At 40.6% G+C, this 18,767-nt stretch overlaps 1 protein-coding gene across 1 annotated transcript in view; it reads left to right on the top strand.

Moving 5' to 3' along the window:
• Window positions 1-18,407, top strand: part of LOC139651864 (solute carrier family 12 member 2-like) — a gene marked incomplete at its 3' end in the record, with an annotated part of 53,405 nt that extends 34,998 nt beyond the window's left edge. Inside the window, exons 3-14 of the mRNA XM_071528743.1 lie at window positions 2,686-2,761; window positions 4,081-4,176; window positions 10,110-10,249; window positions 10,346-10,456; window positions 10,759-10,867; window positions 11,127-11,251; window positions 12,743-12,827; window positions 13,363-13,523; window positions 14,027-14,134; window positions 14,714-14,837; window positions 15,032-15,133; window positions 18,252-18,407. Coding sequence (XP_071384844.1) covers window positions 2,686-2,761; window positions 4,081-4,176; window positions 10,110-10,249; window positions 10,346-10,456; window positions 10,759-10,867; window positions 11,127-11,251; window positions 12,743-12,827; window positions 13,363-13,523; window positions 14,027-14,134; window positions 14,714-14,837; window positions 15,032-15,133; window positions 18,252-18,407 — 1,393 coding nt within the window. The remainder of the gene's footprint in view (window positions 1-2,685; window positions 2,762-4,080; window positions 4,177-10,109; window positions 10,250-10,345; window positions 10,457-10,758; window positions 10,868-11,126; window positions 11,252-12,742; window positions 12,828-13,362; window positions 13,524-14,026; window positions 14,135-14,713; window positions 14,838-15,031; window positions 15,134-18,251) is intronic.
• Window positions 18,408-18,767: the final 360 nt, after the last annotated feature.

Raw genomic sequence — 18,767 nt, 5'->3', positions numbered from 1 at the left:
GCTTTATCTTCAGTCAAGTACTCTGACTCTGTACAATAAGAGTTAACAGCTAACCCGTTTAAACTCAGGACAAGCCATTTACCGTTCTAAATGCAATCAATAAAACCCTAAAATGAACTGCAAGTCCAACTGATAGCCAGTTAAAGCTCTTGCTGCTGCATTCTGAAACGGTTCTGGATGAGAAGTAGCTTTACGTTTTTAATATAAGAATACAGAGTTTTTGGTTTCAACTTTAAAACTACAAATTAGAAAAGTGGCTTACTTAGTCATAGTGTTTTGTCTTTATGTGTTCACGTTCCAAGCATTCAGTCACAATCTCTTATGTGCGATGAGTGAAGTGTAGACCAATGGTTCTCAACGTGGGGTCCGGGGACCACCAGGGGTCCTTGAGGCTGTTCCAGGGGGTCCCCGGCAAATTGATGAATTGTTAAACTTCACCATTATTTCATTTACAAGAAGTTTATACAATGTAGACTATTTTGGCCATAGTTATCTCTCTACCTACAGTCATTGAATTGAACTGAATAGTCATTGAATTCTGGACAAAATCGTAGGGGAGACCGGGGTTGGTTGGCACACTTTTCACTCTCTGGCATAATTTATGTTAGAATATTCTAACCAGCAGCAAATGAAAGGTTAAGGTCTCAGCTATAAATAAATATGTTTTAATGTACACAAATGTTTTCCAAAATTAGGTGAAATTAATGAGATTAAAGTCATGTTGTGCATTTGTGCCAACCAGCCCCATCAAGGGGTTGGTGTTGATGTTTTAACATAGTAGATGAGTGCAGGTCAAGAAAGCAAACATTTTGATGTTACATTTTTGTTTCTGTGACCTTCAAAGGACCAGAAAATAGCTGTGTGCCAACCAACCCCGGTCTCCCCTATCGAACAATACAAATATTCTCAGATTTGGGTCAAATGGGGCTCTGTGGGCCTAATTTGCACTACATTAGGGGTCCTCGATATGAAAAAGGTTGAGAATCACTGGTGTAGACCATGAGTGTGCCACTAAATAATGTGAGATGTGTGCGAGCAGATCGTGCCCCGCTAAGGATTTTGGGCCGTGGGTGTGAATTGCTCTCGGCTCTAATGTTGCGATACGGCTGAAGGAAAAGGAATCGCACTCGCAACAACCAGAGAATATGGTTGGTGCGGCGCTCCTGAAGTGGATTTTAACTTTGGAAGGTAAAGTCTGCAGGGGATGGAAGGTCTGCGTCTCGTCTCCCTGCTTTTGTATTTTGACATGAAAAGCCCTCACTTCCCCTCTAACATAAACTCTGCGCTCATTTTCATGTCTGTGGTTTGGGTTGTAATGGCTTCTACCCAGCGGTGTAGGATAGTTTCTTCAAATAATCTTCTCCAACGCTAGACTCGATTGATCCTGGAGCTGGTAAGGAACTCGTCGCCTTGCTCAAGGACACTTCAGTCAGTTCAGTCGGTCAGTTCAAAGATGGAATGTAACGATACAGGAAATCTCAGCAATGGAGAGAATAACTTCTAGAGTTAGAAATGAAGAGACAGAGTATAAAAGACGTTGGTTTAAGTTGAGAAAAAACAGTGAAATCAGGCTTTACTCTGTTTTCACACATACATGAAATGTTTCACAAATATAAAATAGTGTTATACGTAGACTAAAGGCTTTCCATAATAATCTTGTCCAGGTTGGCCCAGTCTAAGTAAAGTGTTTTGTGATTTCTAAACCTTGTCTTTTGTGGTGTGTGTATAGATAAAAACCATGAAATCAGCCTTTACTCTGTTTTCACAAATAGATAAAAAGATTCACAAATCTGGAAAGGGGTTTAAAACAATCTTTAGGCTCTCACTGGCAATTTAGCCCAGGTTGCACTTGTGAAATCCTCTTTTTGAATTTGAATGTCAAACGAATATCAAATATCATGTTATCTTTACTACACTCTCAAATTAGCTTAACAAAACATGCACTTATAACTAGTTGAATGAAGTTAAAAGAAAATTGGAATTTAAAAATTGGAAGTTAAAAGAAAACCTCTTTAGAATAGCTTGACATCTTTTTGGTACCAAAAAAAGTTTCTTTACTTGCACGAGTAAACGAGGTTTGGTGAAGAAGAGGATGCCATCATTATAAAACCACGGAAGGGTTCCAACTTGGTTGCTTGACAACGGCCAGGTGACGACAGACTCGCAATGTATTTTGGTATACTTTCACCGTTTTAGTGACCAGGCTTGTTCACTACATTACAGTGCATTGTGGGAAATATGTAGTGCCCTCAAAATCATTCCACAATCCCTTAAGTTTTCTTTGGAATAAAGCATCACAGTCCGGCCGGGTCGGTAACCATGAGCGTTCTGGGTATTGAAGTTCAAATTTTTTTAGACAGCTGCTCGCTCGCTGCCATTTGTACCCACCAACGTACAACATTGCCTGGTGTAACTGTAATTTATTCCTCTCTAAAAGTACATGTTGAAATATTGCTGCATGGTACAGCGAAACACTTTTGCTCTACTCTTAAGGTGAGACTGCAATTGGAGCAGGTTTGGACGTCAGCCAGTCATATCAAACATTGATTGAAACCTTCATCGGAAACATCCAACAGTCTCCATCCACTGGCATGTTCCCAGACAGTGTTTGGAAAGCTCTTTGTTTGGTTAAATTGTACCTGTCACCCTGCATGCGTCCTCACTAACAGCCCTTCCTCTGTGCAGGTCCGCTGCATGTTGAACATTTGGGGTGTGATGCTCTTCATCCGCATGTCATGGATCGTGGGCCAGGCAGGAATTGGTAAGTTGACCTGTTAGAGTAGACCACAGAAGTTGAATGGATAGAACGGTCCTTCCACTGTTTGCTATGCTAATTTGGCTGGTGCGCCATAAAATGGCCACTATGGCATTTTAAGGGTTAGTCGCTATGGTGACAAAGCGAGTCCGGGCATTCAGGCCGTAAAGTGTGTCACACTTGCTTGAGAACTGTGCAGATGTGTCTGTCGCACGAGTGCTTAGCAAACTGTCAAAGCTCAATGGAAAGCTGCTGTTAGCGACGAGGCTAATGTAGCATTATCAAAGACTAGGCTTCTCTCTCTAGCTCTTCTCATCAAAATCAGCATATTAGCAAACCTAGCTGGTTAGCATCATCGACTTTAGCCCCTTAAATGCTATAAACTAGCGTAGCTTAGCCCAGTGGTTCTCAACCTTTTTGGCTCATGACCTCTTAAAACGAAGCGATGTCTACTCGCAATCCCGGTCACAAGCATATAGAGTTTAAACCAATGAATGATTTTCCCTTTTCAGGTTGTTTCATTTGATTCATTATCAGAGGAGGCGCAGAGGCTAAAAACAATTCAGTATTTTACAAGAAAAAAAGTAAAAATTAAGGAAAAATCAGAAAAAATAGACATGATAAAACGTTTGTGTTGTAGAAATATGTTTTTTTTCTATTCCATAAATCACCCCGCGACCCCCCCAAAATTATCTTGCGACCCACTGGGGGGTCCCGACCCCCAGGTTGAGAACCACTGGCTTAGCCTACCTTTAGTGGAGAAGAAAAAGTTAGCATTCGCTAACTTTGAACCTTTTTGAATCAGTTGTGATTTGATTGGCTCACAGTCAGAGAGAGTCTACAGAGAGATTAACAACAAGCACAGACCAAAGACTGAATAGAACCGAGACATTCGTATCGTTATCTCAAAAAGCCCTTATGGATTCATCCATCCAAGACACATTTTTATCAGCGTTTGGTGCTCGGTGGGTGGGAACGTCAGAGCTTTGCCTTGGAGATTCTGTGCAAATTACTTTTTCAATTCACACACAACACACCACCGTCCACCCCAAATTCTCTTGGACCCCCTCTCCTCTACACATACACACACCTTGATAACACTCCACTTTGATGTGAAATGTTGCCACAAGGTGACACATGTGCTCGACTGAACGGTACTAGCTTGTTTTCTTTAGCTCTGCTGCTACTTTTCACACGGGGCTCTCGGAATGACTGTGAGGGATGTTAAAAATGTGTTCATGACCAGCTGATTTACTGCACAGTGGTGTTTGCAGAAATGCCGACTGTTGTCCATACTCATTAACACTCTGTGGTTCCTTCCACAGTTCTCTCCTGTGTGATCGTCCTCATGGCCACGGTTGTGACGACCATCACCGGCCTCTCCACCTCCGCCATCGCCACCAACGGTTTTGTACGAGGAGGTATGCCTCAAATGACCTCAATGAATAAACAGTCATAATAATAACCTTCATTTATAAGTCACTTCTAGAAACAAAGCATCTCATAAACCATGAAACAATAATACAAGAAACAAGAACATAAAATAATGCCAAACATTGTGTAACAGGGTAACATCAGAATAAAACGGGCAAATACGACGACAATAGAATAAAGTCGTAATAGCTTCTTTGTGAAAATGTATTAGGAAGTGATTTTAAATGCGGAAACCAGTGCAGAAACGCTAAAATATGGGTCATTTTGGGTCTTTGAGCAGAATTTGGGTGCCAAGTTACTGACCATCTGGAGTCATAACATAACTACCGTATTTCCTCTAATAGTGGCCGGTAGTCAATTAAAAGCCGGGTCTCCGATAATGGCCGGGGCCGTGGTCGACACGATCAAATAAAGGCCGGCTCCAAATACAGGCCGGGGAAAAAAAACAAAGGAAAAAACAACGGTGAATACCGGTAAACTCCTGGTGCCTGTTATATAATGTAACTTTAGCATGTAGTAACGTATGAGTGCCACAAGATGGCAGTATGCCACAAGACGGCTCGGCTGGCGGAAGTCTCTGGAGCGTGCCGTCGTCGATTCCCGTAATTATAGGTAATGTATTGCAGTAACAAAAAAACGGCTACCTAACGAACCCCAACAGAAGCAGATCAGAAAACAAGGAGGCTTCGTACTAAAATATGAGCAAATATACTCAAATATACTTACCAAACAGAGGGAATTAGAAATAAAGGCCTGTCTCTAATATAAGCCTGCTTCCAATAAAGGCCTGGTACCCTCTGCAGTTGAGGTAAATAAACCAATATTAGAGGAAATACCGTAACACAAAATCAATTGATTCTTTAGAATGCTCCTAAGTTGATTAAAACATGTCTGAACGTGCTTTTTAGCATGTTCCTCAAGGTTTCAACTCGAATCAAATAAGAAACAATGCCGACCACTACAGTTTGGTTGAAGCAGTCCTTGACATCAGCTACACAGCAATGTAGTACTCTTTTACTAGGATTGGTTTATATAGGAGTGATACTGAGTGTCGTTGGTGTAATAGTGCAAAGAAACAAAGAGAACAAATGACATGAGTAAAGGATAAACGGTTAAAACACAGATATACAGTAAAACAACACGAGTGAATCTTGTAATTAATCCTGAATCTTATAGATAGCCAGTGGAGAGAAGCCAAACTGGCAGTGATATGAGCTCATAGTAGTAATATGAGTAGTGATATGATCTCACATAGTAGAAAGATGTATATATCCACTTACCTGCATCCTGTAGTTCTAATTTACTCACAGATCCGGTCAAAACAATGTGGAGCTGACAATGTAGAAACTCTCCACACAAACAATAAGGCACTCCACATGAACAGTGTCAGGGAATGATATTTATTATCAACACAATATAGCACAATTGACCATAGTTGATGCTCACATCTACTGATTGGCCCTAATTAATCAGCCTGACCCATCAATTGGTCGAGCTGTAGTTTCCATGTATTGTTAGGTATGTCATGGAGTTAATGGGCTCATTATTCATGTCACCTCAGCTTGCTTTATAGCCATTTCAATGTGAAATAAATTCAGTCTTTAGTGTTGCAACTCTGATTGCTGGCATGAGAGTAAAGCTCCCTATTTTGAAGTAGTAGAAATAGTAACAAGGTAATACATTGGCTACGTTTATGTAGCATTTTTCCCTTTTTTTCATCCTTCAAATATAGCTATGGCACAGAAGCAAATTGAGTCAGCAGTTTGCCCTACTGGGAACACGCATACAAACACATTTTAATAAATACATTTAGTAAGGTAATTGATGATTTTATCTTACAATGAATCGGTTCCAAAGAACATTCCTCTTAAAGGAAATCTAATCAATCCTGGCTCCATAAGTTCATTTTCTCCTTTACTTCATGTTTTCCTTATAAGTAAGGATATTTCAAACAGTGATGCATTACCATATTGTTTATATTTCCTCTGCTGCAGACTATTACTCTCCAGTCATATGAGAGTCCCTCACTCCAGTTTAGTATGAATCTCCTACTCCAGCCATCAACAGTGTAGAAGAAAAGCTTTCATGTCGTTTCAATTCAAGAATGCTTTCTAGCAATTTCAGCTCAAGGGATATTTTTGTTTGAAAGGAAGAGGACACGTGAAAAATGTATTTGAATTCTGAGTTTTCTCAAAATTCTGACTTTAAGAACTCAAATACTTTTTCACGTGGCCCTAATCCTCTTCTGTACAGTCCAGTGGGGCTGCAGAATTTTAATTATTTTGCTAAAATATTTGCTATTTATGATAGTTATTAATAATTAGTGTTAGTTGTGAGCAAAAGCTCTTTATTATCCCTTTGTTTTGCTTCTAAATACAACATATTGACAATTTCTATTTTATTTTTCCTTTGTTCTTTGAACAGTGTCTTACTGTTGCATTTATTCACATATGACCCCTGGTGCATGGAAATCCGCTTCTTAAAGACTGACTCTATCTATTATGATGTTCCTAAAATTAATTGTTCATGCTTTACAAATGAAATTCTATTTTAATACACAGTGCTGCGATACAGATTTTCTCTGGTACATTTGTGAGGGGCCAGTGCTATTTCACTTTTCTGTTATTCACTGTAATGCCCCTACGGAGCAGCAGAGCTCTCACATGACATTTGACCAGTGTCTGGTGTCTGGCTGTGAAACTAGGTGTTCCAGATATGTGATTTTTACCAGCATGACCCAGCTATCAGTGTATATAGTCTGTCATCCATCAGAACCTAAGATGTGTTATGTGTCCCGCTGACTGAAACACATTTCTCCCAGTTGTCCCAGCATGAGGGGAAAGTCAGCCATGGGTTTCTAGATTGCAGCGCTTTTCCTTCAGGTGAATGAGAGCAGTGTTCGCTCTGGCAGGGTGGTCTGAAATGGATCTTCAGACATTTCTCACTCACGGGATGAGGCAAAACGGAGGATTCCAATTTTTTTTATTTCACACGGCAATGAGGTCTGCCTGATGCTACTTGAGTTGGCTGTAAAGAACTATTTTATCACAATGATTTATTTTTACATGAAGTATACAGGAGCTACATCAACAGCTGAATTGTGGAGATGAATGAGCAGCAATATGGAGATGTGTGATCATACGAGCAGAAGGATGATAACTAGACCAACAGCTAAGCAGACACAATTACACAACTTAAGCAATGGAAGACACAAGTCAGCAATCAGATCAGCAATGAAAGGGGCGACAGCTGAACTACCTGAGAACACTTACTAAGAATACTGAATAACTGAGAATACTGAGGAGGTAGAACTCATTTGTGTCATGGCGATGTAGCGCATAAGTCTGAAGCATAACAGCATGCATGGTGTTAAAGGTCCCATGAGTAACCCAAAGATCCCATGACAACACCAAGTTGACAGCGGAGAGACCACAAAGATCAGGTCAGTGAGAGAGGGGATGACATGCGACAAAGGTCCCGGGCCGGATTCAAACCCAGGATGACGCACTGTCGACTCAAAGATGGGCAAGAGACAGAGATGTTTATGGGTATTCTATGGTCCTCGACAACGGAAATACCTTCACTGTCCTTTTGGAATGTAAGGGCGTTTTCACACGATTCGGTGCGATTCGTTTGGGCAGGTGTGAACACAGTAATCGCACTCGGGTGCGGACCAAAACAACCGCTCCGAGACCCTTTAGAGGAGGCGGTCTCGGTCCGGGCCCGAACGAACTCTGGAGCGGTTCGTTTGTGGTGGGAACGTGATCCGACCTCGATCCGACCCAACTACCAGGTGTACTAAATTTACTCCGCAAGTTTGAGCTAAACGGCTCCTGTAGCAGGTACAGCAGGTATAGCAGGTACAGCAGGTATAGCCAGTATAGCATTTTCAAGATGTTTCCTCAAAGTGCATTCGGCATTCTGCTGGTACAGTTTTGCCTGGTATATTGCCCAGATAATTACAACAGTTATGAGCAAATGCCAACTCTGCCGTCGCTCTATGTTGCATAGCAATGTGCACTAGTCCAGAACACAGGACCTTCTTCCTGTATTTACTTTCTTGCTCCCGCCTCAGACACATCTGACCAATACGCGGAGTTCTCGTTCCCACGTGGTTTGTAGTGATGAATTTCGGTTCGCTTGGATTTTTCTCCGTGTGAAAAGAAACCGAACCAAGGGGAAAACACTCCATGTTTACAAACTCATCAACTGATTCGGACCAGAGCAAACGAACTATAGGTGTGAAAACGCCCTAAATGTAGTGTCCTAGCTTTTAGGTTATCACGCCTGACCAGACTGGTAGTCTGGTCTGGAGAGAGACATTGCCATTAACCATCTGACCTGGACAGGATGCGAAGGGAAGAGTTCCCACTGAGGGTGAACGGGGCATGCTTGACTACAGCTCCCACCCCTGAGCTACCCTCTGCTCCTGTCACCGTGATGCTTCAAGCTCCTTCCCCTTTGTTTCATAAAGGAACGAGTGGTCCTCTTACTTGATGATTACCATTGCAGTGACCCAGTGGTCTTGGTATACTCAGGGTGCATCAGGATCTCTTCCAGGTCCACAGTAATGGAACCAGGGGATGGAAACATCCGAGCTACATCCCCCCCCTTGCAGGGGGATGTAGCGGGGGGGTAGAAGAGTCTAGAGGTCCAATGGTGTCCTCTCTCCTTGACAGCATTGGGCAGGTGTGGCTGTTGACAGCTGGCTCCTGAATATATTCATGAAGCCTTTTCCAGCATTGCTCCGCTCACTGAACTGCTTCACACAAGATTTGGCAGAATCTTGCCTAAAAAACAGACTGTCTCCGACACCCTGTCATGTCTTGAAACTGACTCTACCACAGTAAATTTGTGAGTCTGTTTTAATTGAATTTTGTGTCGGAATCTGACAGAATACGGTTTCCATTGTCAATAAACCTGAATGTGTGGCGAACTCTTTACTGCACACCAAAGTGTGGCAGTGGATTTTAATCACATGCCTGGAGAAAGACTTACTGTAATACAACCAGTCAGAACACTTTGAATGATTAGCTTCTTGATAGGACTTTAAACTAGCCAAGTATTCCAGTTTTGTCCTCCAGTTTTTAGCTCCAATTGCCCACACACACACACACACACACACACACACACACACACACACACACACACACACACACACACACACACACACACACACTCACAGGACTAATTGAATTTTGGTCAGTTAGGCCTTTGTGGTATGAATACTGAATCTGTATTTTATTTTTTTGTTTTTTTTCACACTTGTATGACTCATTTCCTATGAATCTGTTGTCCGTCATTGAAATCTATTGAGGCTCATTTACTGTAATAAGGTGATCTCCTCACTCTATAAGATGAGATGAAACTATTGTTTGAAATAGTTTAAAAAAGAAAGACAAATATATTCATTCAAAATATAAAAAATAAGCAATAAAAACAGAAACAATAAGTAGTAAAATAAAATAAATAAAACAGTAAAAAAAAAAGTAATGTTAACAATTAAATAACAACTAAATGAAAGATAAAATAGAATCTTAACAGTTGTTAATATTCCAGAATATTTCACAATCCAGACGTTCATGTAACACTTATGGATTTACTTACAGTTGTTACTTACAGATGTTACTAACAGCCTTGATTGATATGGATTAATAAATATGAAATATTTACAGTATATATATATAAATATAAGTATGTATATATAATATAAGACAAGATAGCACTTTATTAATCCCCTTGGGGAAATTCAGGTGCCACATATAAATATAGGTATGTACATACTTGCTATATAAATAAATATGTGTAAATGTACGTATAAACACATCATTTTAATTCATAACCCTAACCCTAACCCTAACAGATGTGCCATTTGAAACTGTTCAACTAACATCTTGTCCATTTGATGTTTGCTTTTCAGGAGGAGCGTATTATTTGATATCGAGAAGTTTGGGTCCAGAGTTTGGTGGCTCTATCGGTCTAATCTTCGCCTTCGCTAATGCCGTGGCCGTCGCCATGTACGTGGTGGGCTTCGCTGAAACTGTCCAGGAGCTTCTCGCCGTAAGTTCCTCAACACCTTCATCGGTGAATCGGGGATTACAATTCGTTCATTGTCATTGTGATTCCACTTAAGAGTCTCCCTGTAATTTCTCGTAGGGTGCAGACGCCGTCATGACGGATCAAGTCAATGATATCCGAATCATCGGCACTATCACAGTGATCCTTCTCCTGGGCATCTCCGTGGCAGGAATGGAATGGGAGGCCAAGGTATGAACCGAGTTTGATTTCCTATATCCAGACATCATGGTCCTATTGTTTAAATATAAATAAAATAAATTGCATAAGACCTTAGTGCCTAAATCTGAATTCAAATGCGTATTCCCAAAACTGACTCCCTAGTCTTTCAAGATCAAGTCGAGATTAGTGTCATACAATTGGGAAAAACCTTCAGGTTGATTCATACATTGATTCAAGCATGCGCCATTTTATGGTCGTGCTCTACAAATATCCCAACACACAATGAGATCAGTAGTGACTCTTAACATATCTGTTGATTGGCTTCTCCACAGGCCCAGATCTTCCTGCTCATTGTCCTCATCACAGCCATCATCAATTACTTCATTGGAACCTTCATTCCTGTCAAGTCTAAGGAACCGATGGGCTTCTTTGGCTATGACGGTATGGCTACACTCTGTTTTCTCAAGACGTCATCGAATGAAACATCTTTCAAGCAAAATTAATGTCTGTTTTACCAACTCATAACCTCAGCAGTGTCATTACACCCCAGAGATCATGCAGTCATTGGTGTGTAAAGCCCTTGCCACCAGTTGAGATGTTTTAACTAAAATCACAAGACGGAACCTATTGAATTAGCCGAGATTTGCTTTAGCTTTGTTTTCACCGCATGCTTTATCAGACTTTTTTTATACTCTGTCAGGTTCAATCTTGTTGGAGAACATGGGTCCAGACTTCCGAGGCGAGACGTTCTTTTCCGTCTTTGCCATCTTCTTCCCTGCAGCCACTGGCATTCTGGCTGGTGCCAACATCTCAGGAGACCTCGCTGTAAGTACTATAGGTCTTTATTAGCACTCCCCAGCAAATGAAGCACCTTGTGGTGAATAATGCTTGTGGTGAAACTTCACAGAATGGAATACACGGCAAGCATTTGTTTTGAAGCGGGAGAGTTAAAGGTTCGAAAATCAGCAAAGTGAGCCACTTTCTCGTTTTCAAAAATGTCTGGAAATTGGATGGGCTTCGAGACAAGGGACCGTCATGTCATGTGTGAACGCATTCTATATGGAAGTAGCTAATAGTGTGAACAGGGGAAGCCACTACCAGAAAAGTTAATGTCAATCTTATTGTTCTGGGACTTGTAGTTATATCACAAATCTCCCAGCAACCACATATGACGCCATCATGCACTGCAAAAAATCTCCATCTTAACAAGTCATTTCGTCTGTTATTGAGTCCTAAAATCATAATTTTATTAAAACATGTGAAGACATCTGCTAATGGCGTTAGATAATTTCACGTGTTTCCAATGCAATCAACTTGTTTCAAGAATTTTTCTAGATTCAAGTGTCATTTTCTTGACAGCAGTGCAGTGATCTCTCTTATTCTGACTTGTTTCAACATATTGACGCTAATTTCTAGGAAATTCTTGAAACAAGTGAAACTGCATTGGGAGCAAGTTGAGTTATCTCACCTCGTTTGCAGAATTTTTCTCTTGGTTTAAGAAAAATAAGATTTAAAGGCTGAATATGAGACTAAATGACTTGTTAAGACGGACATTTTTTGCAGTGTGGCGGTCCAGTGGAGAATTGTGCATGTGCAAATAATGTCTAAATATATAACATGAATATAACAACCAGGCTAGATATACCTGAAAAGGATTGTTGTGGTGTGGCTATAGCTTCAACAGTCACGTTAAAAGTGAATAGTCAGTTGTAGCTTGAGAAGAGTCAGCTCAGTTAACCTGAACAAGCTGTTGGTTTTTGGCTTTGTTAGCTAGCTAACTTGTCACCAGGCTAATTTACAAAGCAACTGATGTTAATGTTGTGTTACTACTGGCCACTACTTACGCTAGCTTCTACACACGTTAGCTAATCTGCAAATCAGAGGCGTTTACAAAAAGACTGATAGTTAGCTAAACATTAAACTAGCTAGCTAAAAAGCGAACATCAACCAAACACAAAATCAATCAGATGTATCAGTAGGGAAATGATTAGTTCCCAGTCAAAAACAGCACGGAACAACATTTGATTTGATTTGATTTTATTAGGAATTTAAAAGACAACAACAACTCAAAAGAGTATCATGAAACAAAATCCCAGAGGATAGCACTTAAAAGCATTAGCCTACTAAAAACACTTATTTCCAAAGTGGTCCTCGATGGAAACAAACAAACACAATACATAAAAAACAAACAAGTCGATAGAAACAATTAATATTAATATTAAAGATTAATATTAAAAGGCTGATTAATATTAAAAGGCTGGTGCAACTATGGAGTGCTTGTTGTCATATCTCTGTGTTTTTGGTTGTTAATTGCAGGACCCACAGCTGGCTATTCCCAGAGGAACCCTCTTGGCCATCTTGATCACAGGCATTGTCTACCTAGGCGTTGCCGTGTCGACAGGTGCAGTAATACCTGCTGTATTTGATATCTTCTATTAGGGCTGGGCGATAATTCAATATTATCGTTTATCGTCTTTCAGTGGAATCATATCGTGATGATATGAAGATATTTTGATATCATGACACACATTTCTGCTGTCTGAATTGATGATGACAAGCAAATTTTACTTAAAAACTCTGATAAAATGAGGTATGGTAGGAATATTATTTGAATATTTCTGTTTTGTTTGACATCACACCTAACATTACCATTTGGTTCAATGAGATGAACATTAATTTGATTATTTAACGTGATTTTGCATACATGAACCATATCGTGATATATATTGATATCGAGAAAAATCCTTATGATTATCATGATATTGATTTGAACCATATCGCCCAGCCCTATCTTCTATGTAACTTAAAGAATCTCCACTTTTTCTCCTGCAGTGTTCTCAACCGTGTTTAAATCTGCACACACATTTTGAAATGTTTCGATGTATCGTACAAAAAATATGTTTACATACTGAAAATGTTGCGCCTTATTTTACCAGGCTCCTGTATTGTGAGAGATGCCAGCGGAAACATTAATGACACGCTCAGCTCCCAGTTCATGGCGAACTGCACTGACGCCGCTTGCAAGTTCGGCTACGACTTCTCTTCCTGTAGGAGCAGCAAAACTGGCTGCCCCTATGGACTCCAAAACGATTTCCAGGTATGAAGTAGCAGTGTCAGAGTTTGAGACTTTTGAAGAATATTAGGTTAAAATAACAATGTTGTGCATGCTGTTGGGTGCATAGAAGCCAGACATGCTCACAAGGCACCTAATGCAAGTCCAAGTCAAGTCTCAAGTCTTTGAGCTCAAGTCTGGGTCAAGTCTCAGGTCTTTGGTTGTCATATTATCATATTATATGCATGTATATGGGTAAAACTTGAGGGTTCCGGAAAGCCGTTCCAGGTCGTTCAGGCCCAGTCTAACCTATGGTCATAGCCATGCAACCTAAAAATAAACAATTCAATATTTTATACAATGTAATACCATTATTTTACAGAAGCTCATTGTTCACGAGTCACTAATCTAGAGTCTGAAGTCATTTGAGGGGAGTCCAAGTCGAGTATGAAATCGATTTCATACGCGACTCAAGTGCGAGTCGCAAACTCCAGACCCCGTCCCTAATAGAAGTCAAGCCATTTATTTTCATTTTTCTTCGTGTTCAGGTCATGAGCATCGTGTCTGGCTTCAGCCCAATCATCACTGCTGGAATCTTCTCTGCCACCCTGTCCTCGGCCCTGGCCTCTCTGGTCAGCGCACCCAAAGTTTTCCAGGTAAGCGACGACCCAAACTCCATCACGCCGTGCTCACCTGATTACATTTGCCCTAACTACACACAACTGCCAAGAGAACTTGCACTTGCAGAAAACCATGAAGTAACTAGAAGGGCACTCGGAGAGCACAGACCTCCGCCAAGGTTTGTGCTATTATTGCTTGTTCGTGAGTCGGATCCGGATCTGGATCCCCTCCAAAATGTAATGGGTTCTTTCTTGGCCCATGCTACACCCTTCCACGAAGTTTCATGAAAATCAGGCCAGTAGTTTTTGCGTAATCCTGCTAACAGACAAACAAAAAGACAAACAAACAAACGGCACCGAAAACATAACCTCCTTGGCGGAGGTAATAATCTGTGACATTTTCATGTAAATACATAAATATTTTACTACTGATGATGATCATCACAATGACTTCTTGGCCCCAAAGGAGACAAATCAAATAATCTCATGGATTACCATTTTAACTGCTAATGTTGACATAGCTTTTGATTCTGAACTACGAATTTGACTCAAAGTATATTGATCTTCCATTTTAGTTATGTGTCCAAAGTTACATAATGTTCTCCATTTCTATAGGCTTTGTGCAAGGACAACATCTACCCCGGCCTGGGCATGTTCGCCAAAGGCTACGGCAAGAACAACGAGCCCCTCCGAGGCTACATCCTCACCTTCTGCATCGCTCTGGCCTTCATCCTCATTGGTATGGCCCGGGTTTTGCTGCTCATTTGCACTAGGAAAAGTAGCCGTTATTACTGCATGAGCATATAAGTGATATTTTAAAAAAAAAAAGCATTGTATGAAGTGCTTTCCCAGTAGGCTTCAGCTCAGCTTGTAATAAAAGTGGAAGTTTCCGCAGATTTAATAGTATGTACTGTCGTGTTTTTCTTCTCCCAGCTCAGCTGAACATAATCGCTCCCATCATCTCCAACTTCTTCTTGGCCTCTTACGCCTTGATCAACTTCTCTGTGTTCCACGCCTCGTTGGCCAACTCGCCAGGTAAGATCGAGGCCTCGCAAAACGTCACTCGGGAGAGAATTAGGAGTGAAGCGTCACGTTTGTAGTCTAGGCCCAGAAATGAAGACAACAGCAGGTAGTTATCTTGAGAGACATCCCTTGTCTTAGTGTACAAAGAGAAGCCGCGTGACCGTAGTCATGAGTCATGTCGTCTTAATCGGCAAATGTGATGGGATGTGATAGGGCCTCAAAAGCAATTACTTAAAGCACTTAGACGAGTCTTGAACGCCGTCCCCCTAGAGCGCTTCAAAGTGCTTTGACAGCTCACAAGACAGGTCATAATCATCATAATCATTACTGCCCACAGAAAAGTTTTTGATCCTGGGTAGAACTGTATTTTAAAGCAATATTCCACTTAGTCTTAACATGGGGGTTATTTGCCACTCGACCACCATGGAAACCAGAATATAAACTAATCACTAAGATCAGATGCAGCTGGATGAGTTTGTAGCATTCAGATTTGTACTTCCCATTCATTTGAATGAGGCAGGAAAATAGACTGAAAACTGACATTTAACACGTTGGTGAACAGATTCAACAACAGATCCTGCCACTGTTTATATTCTGGTTTTCATGGTGGTCAAGTCAAATAACCCCCATGTTAAAACTAAGTGGAATATTGCTTTAACTCTAACATGCAGCCCCATGCTTCCTTACTGCCTTGGTGTTCAATACACTTTTGAAGTGTATGGCAGTGGCAGTCTTATAGGACGGGCCTGTGCAAGAATTGGCATATCATCTTGACGACATTGGATGAAGGGGTGTAGTATTTCCGCTCTCATTCATTGTAAATATATCTTGCTTAAAATGCATGTCTCCAACAGCATGCAAAGCTCTGGACTCTTTAACTTATAAATCCACTGAGCGCCAGAGAAAAGAGACGGCTTGAGTGATGGTAACGTTCCATAAATGCAGGTTAATAAGCATTTTATGACATCGCATATTGCTACAGAACATCTGCATAATGCAATCTAACATACAATTCCTTGAGGAACAGCATGTGATCTCATTGCTGTGTTTTTGTAGTAAGTTTAGGTTACTATGATGGTGTTTCATGTAATGTGTTTACTCCCAACCTTGTGTATACCCTAGCCTCTTATCCCCCCCCGCCCCCTGCGTTTTCCCTCCAATCGGACTGTCATGAAATATTATACTCACCAGTATGATTGACAGGAAGGGTGGAGCGCCCTTGTCTGATTGGTTGAAGGTTAAAATGTTGCCACGAAGCACATTTTCTCTTTGAGAAGGCAGAATTGTGTGGCCGTGCCGCTGAAGCACGTTCACATCTCATGAGTCATTCCATATGATTTTAACGGAATGACTCGTTATGAGGAACAATGATGCACCGTTCAGTTGAATAATACTTTTTGTTTGGCCCTTTTGTTTTATGGCAAATACAACAAAGGAGTTTAGCGCGCCAGGGGCTGTCATTGGGTGATGTGGTAATGTTTCTGTGACAACACAGTAGCACTAATTATCATTTGGTTGCCTTGAGATTGACACTGTCACTCAAATAGAAATTTCTGCACAGAAACATCTGAATTATAAACAACCTTTTTTTATGGTTGTTGTTTATCCAGCTCATACAAATGCTATCCCATAATTTGCTGACAGTGTATTCAATTTGTGCAAGTGTCAAGTGTTGAAGCGCCTAACAAAATGCATATAGTTGAGGACTTTTTTTTATATTAAGAGTTATGTGTGTTTTTTCCCCCCTCAATACCAAAGCTCTAGCAGAATTCCAGGTACAGATTCTCTATCTGATTCTAATTCCTCCAAGCAGTTCATATAATTACATGGACTTAAATGGTACATGACTCAATTAGAGGCGAGCAGCAAAATGGACATGACTAATGGATTTTTACTGCCGCTGGAATCACAAACTGGCAGTTTCTACCCCATTTGGTTTTCTGGCCACTTTGGGCCTAATCTCTACCCTCTTGGGTACGCGTGAAAAACCTGCATGGGGCAGAGAATGATGTCACCGTCAATGTACCCTTTATGTCCTGTGGTTTGTTTTAGACTTTGTCATTGTGTAACCATGCACAGTCCAACTGTATCTCATTACTAAAATCCCACCAATCTAGTTTCTTCGGTACCCAGTAAACAAGTACGGTCTCCAGTAGCTGGTGTAACACTCTTGTCTCCTGTTCTAACTGGCTGCTAACTCCCATTGTTTAATCCAAGCACATATCCATGCTCTTTTAATCAGCATCATTTGCTATTTTAAGCCTCTTTACATTCAAATGTAAGTAATACCACTTACAATGATGAAATTTATTGGAAAATGTTTTATTTTGAAGGAGAATGACTTGTTGTGGTAGTATCCACAATGGCGTCTGCTAGTCTTTAGTCTTTTGAATCTCAGGTCTGATCAAATTTGGTACTAATTTAGAATTATTTGGCAAAAGCAAACAATTCTGACCTCTTGGCATCTTGTCTTAACCTTAACATGAAGTACATTTACGCAGTTCTCCTTAATTATTCATTTGCCAAAGCTATGAAACACTTATATGATTGGACCTCTTTTAATAGTCCCTTTTCACAAACATGGCTGACATACTTCTGCAGGGTATAGCTCGGTTCTCACCATTGCCAGCAATGTAAAAAAACAACTTTCTATCACCCATAACTCTGTCTGTGATCATTATTTTGTGTTTCAACTTAATGTATAACACAATACAGGTGTTGTCACTGACATGTCTTTCTGTTTCTGTTATCAGACGACTGCGCAAGCTAACTGTGATGGAGGGTCCCAAAATGCTAACTGGCTAACCAAGGCTAATGCTAATTTCTGTACTGTTAGCATTTTGTGACCCTCGATCAAATCACTTTTTTATAGTTGTGCAGTTGTCTGACAACAGAAACAGAAAGATATGTCAGTGACAACACCTTATGTTGAGACACAAAATAAGTGATCACAGAAAGAGTTACGGGCGACAGAAAGTTGGCTTTTTATCATTGCTGGCAATGGCGAGAACCGAGCTATGCCCTGCAGAAGTACGGCTGCCATGTTTGTGAAAAAGGGCCTATTGTTTTAGTTTTCACATACACTTGTCCCTACTTGGCATAATGTGACCTGCTTTCTTTGGCACCTTAGGGTGGCGCCCCAGCTTCAAATACTATAATATGTGGGTTTCCCTGGCTGGAGCTGTACTGTGCTGTGTGGTGATGTTTGTCATCAACTGGTGGGCGGCTCTCCTCACCAACGTCATTGTCATGGGTCTCTATATCTACGTGAGCTACAAGAAGCCAGGTGAGTAACTAGGTATTAACTTCGCACAAGTTGGCCACCTCTATTTACCTAACAATAATGAGTTCATGCTAACATCTGCTAGCTTAATGTGGTAATACGTGATATTTGATAATCCGGTAACACTTTACAGAAAAAAAATGTGTTTGGGGGTTTACATTTTATCCATTCCCACAGATAAGGATTATCGGTAACACTTTACAATAAGGGTCACTAAGTTAAGGGTTAGTTAATGCTTAATAAGCATTAACTAACCCTTAATTAACAGTTAACTAATGTGTAATTTACTAATGGTGTTCATGTTAACTAAGGTATTAATTTATACATTATTTAATAGTCATCTTTATAAACTATTAAATAATG

Source organism: Centroberyx affinis, unplaced genomic scaffold (genome assembly GCF_046629955.1).
Source record: "Centroberyx affinis isolate AG114_WGS23_722 - 3 ecotype Tasmania unplaced genomic scaffold, CSIRO-AGI_Caff_v1 ptg001721l_1, whole genome shotgun sequence".
Classification (NCBI taxonomy): domain Eukaryota; kingdom Metazoa; phylum Chordata; class Actinopteri; order Beryciformes; family Berycidae; genus Centroberyx; species Centroberyx affinis.
Note: the sequence above shows the minus strand (reverse complement) of the source record. Positions and strands in the feature narration are given on the sequence as shown.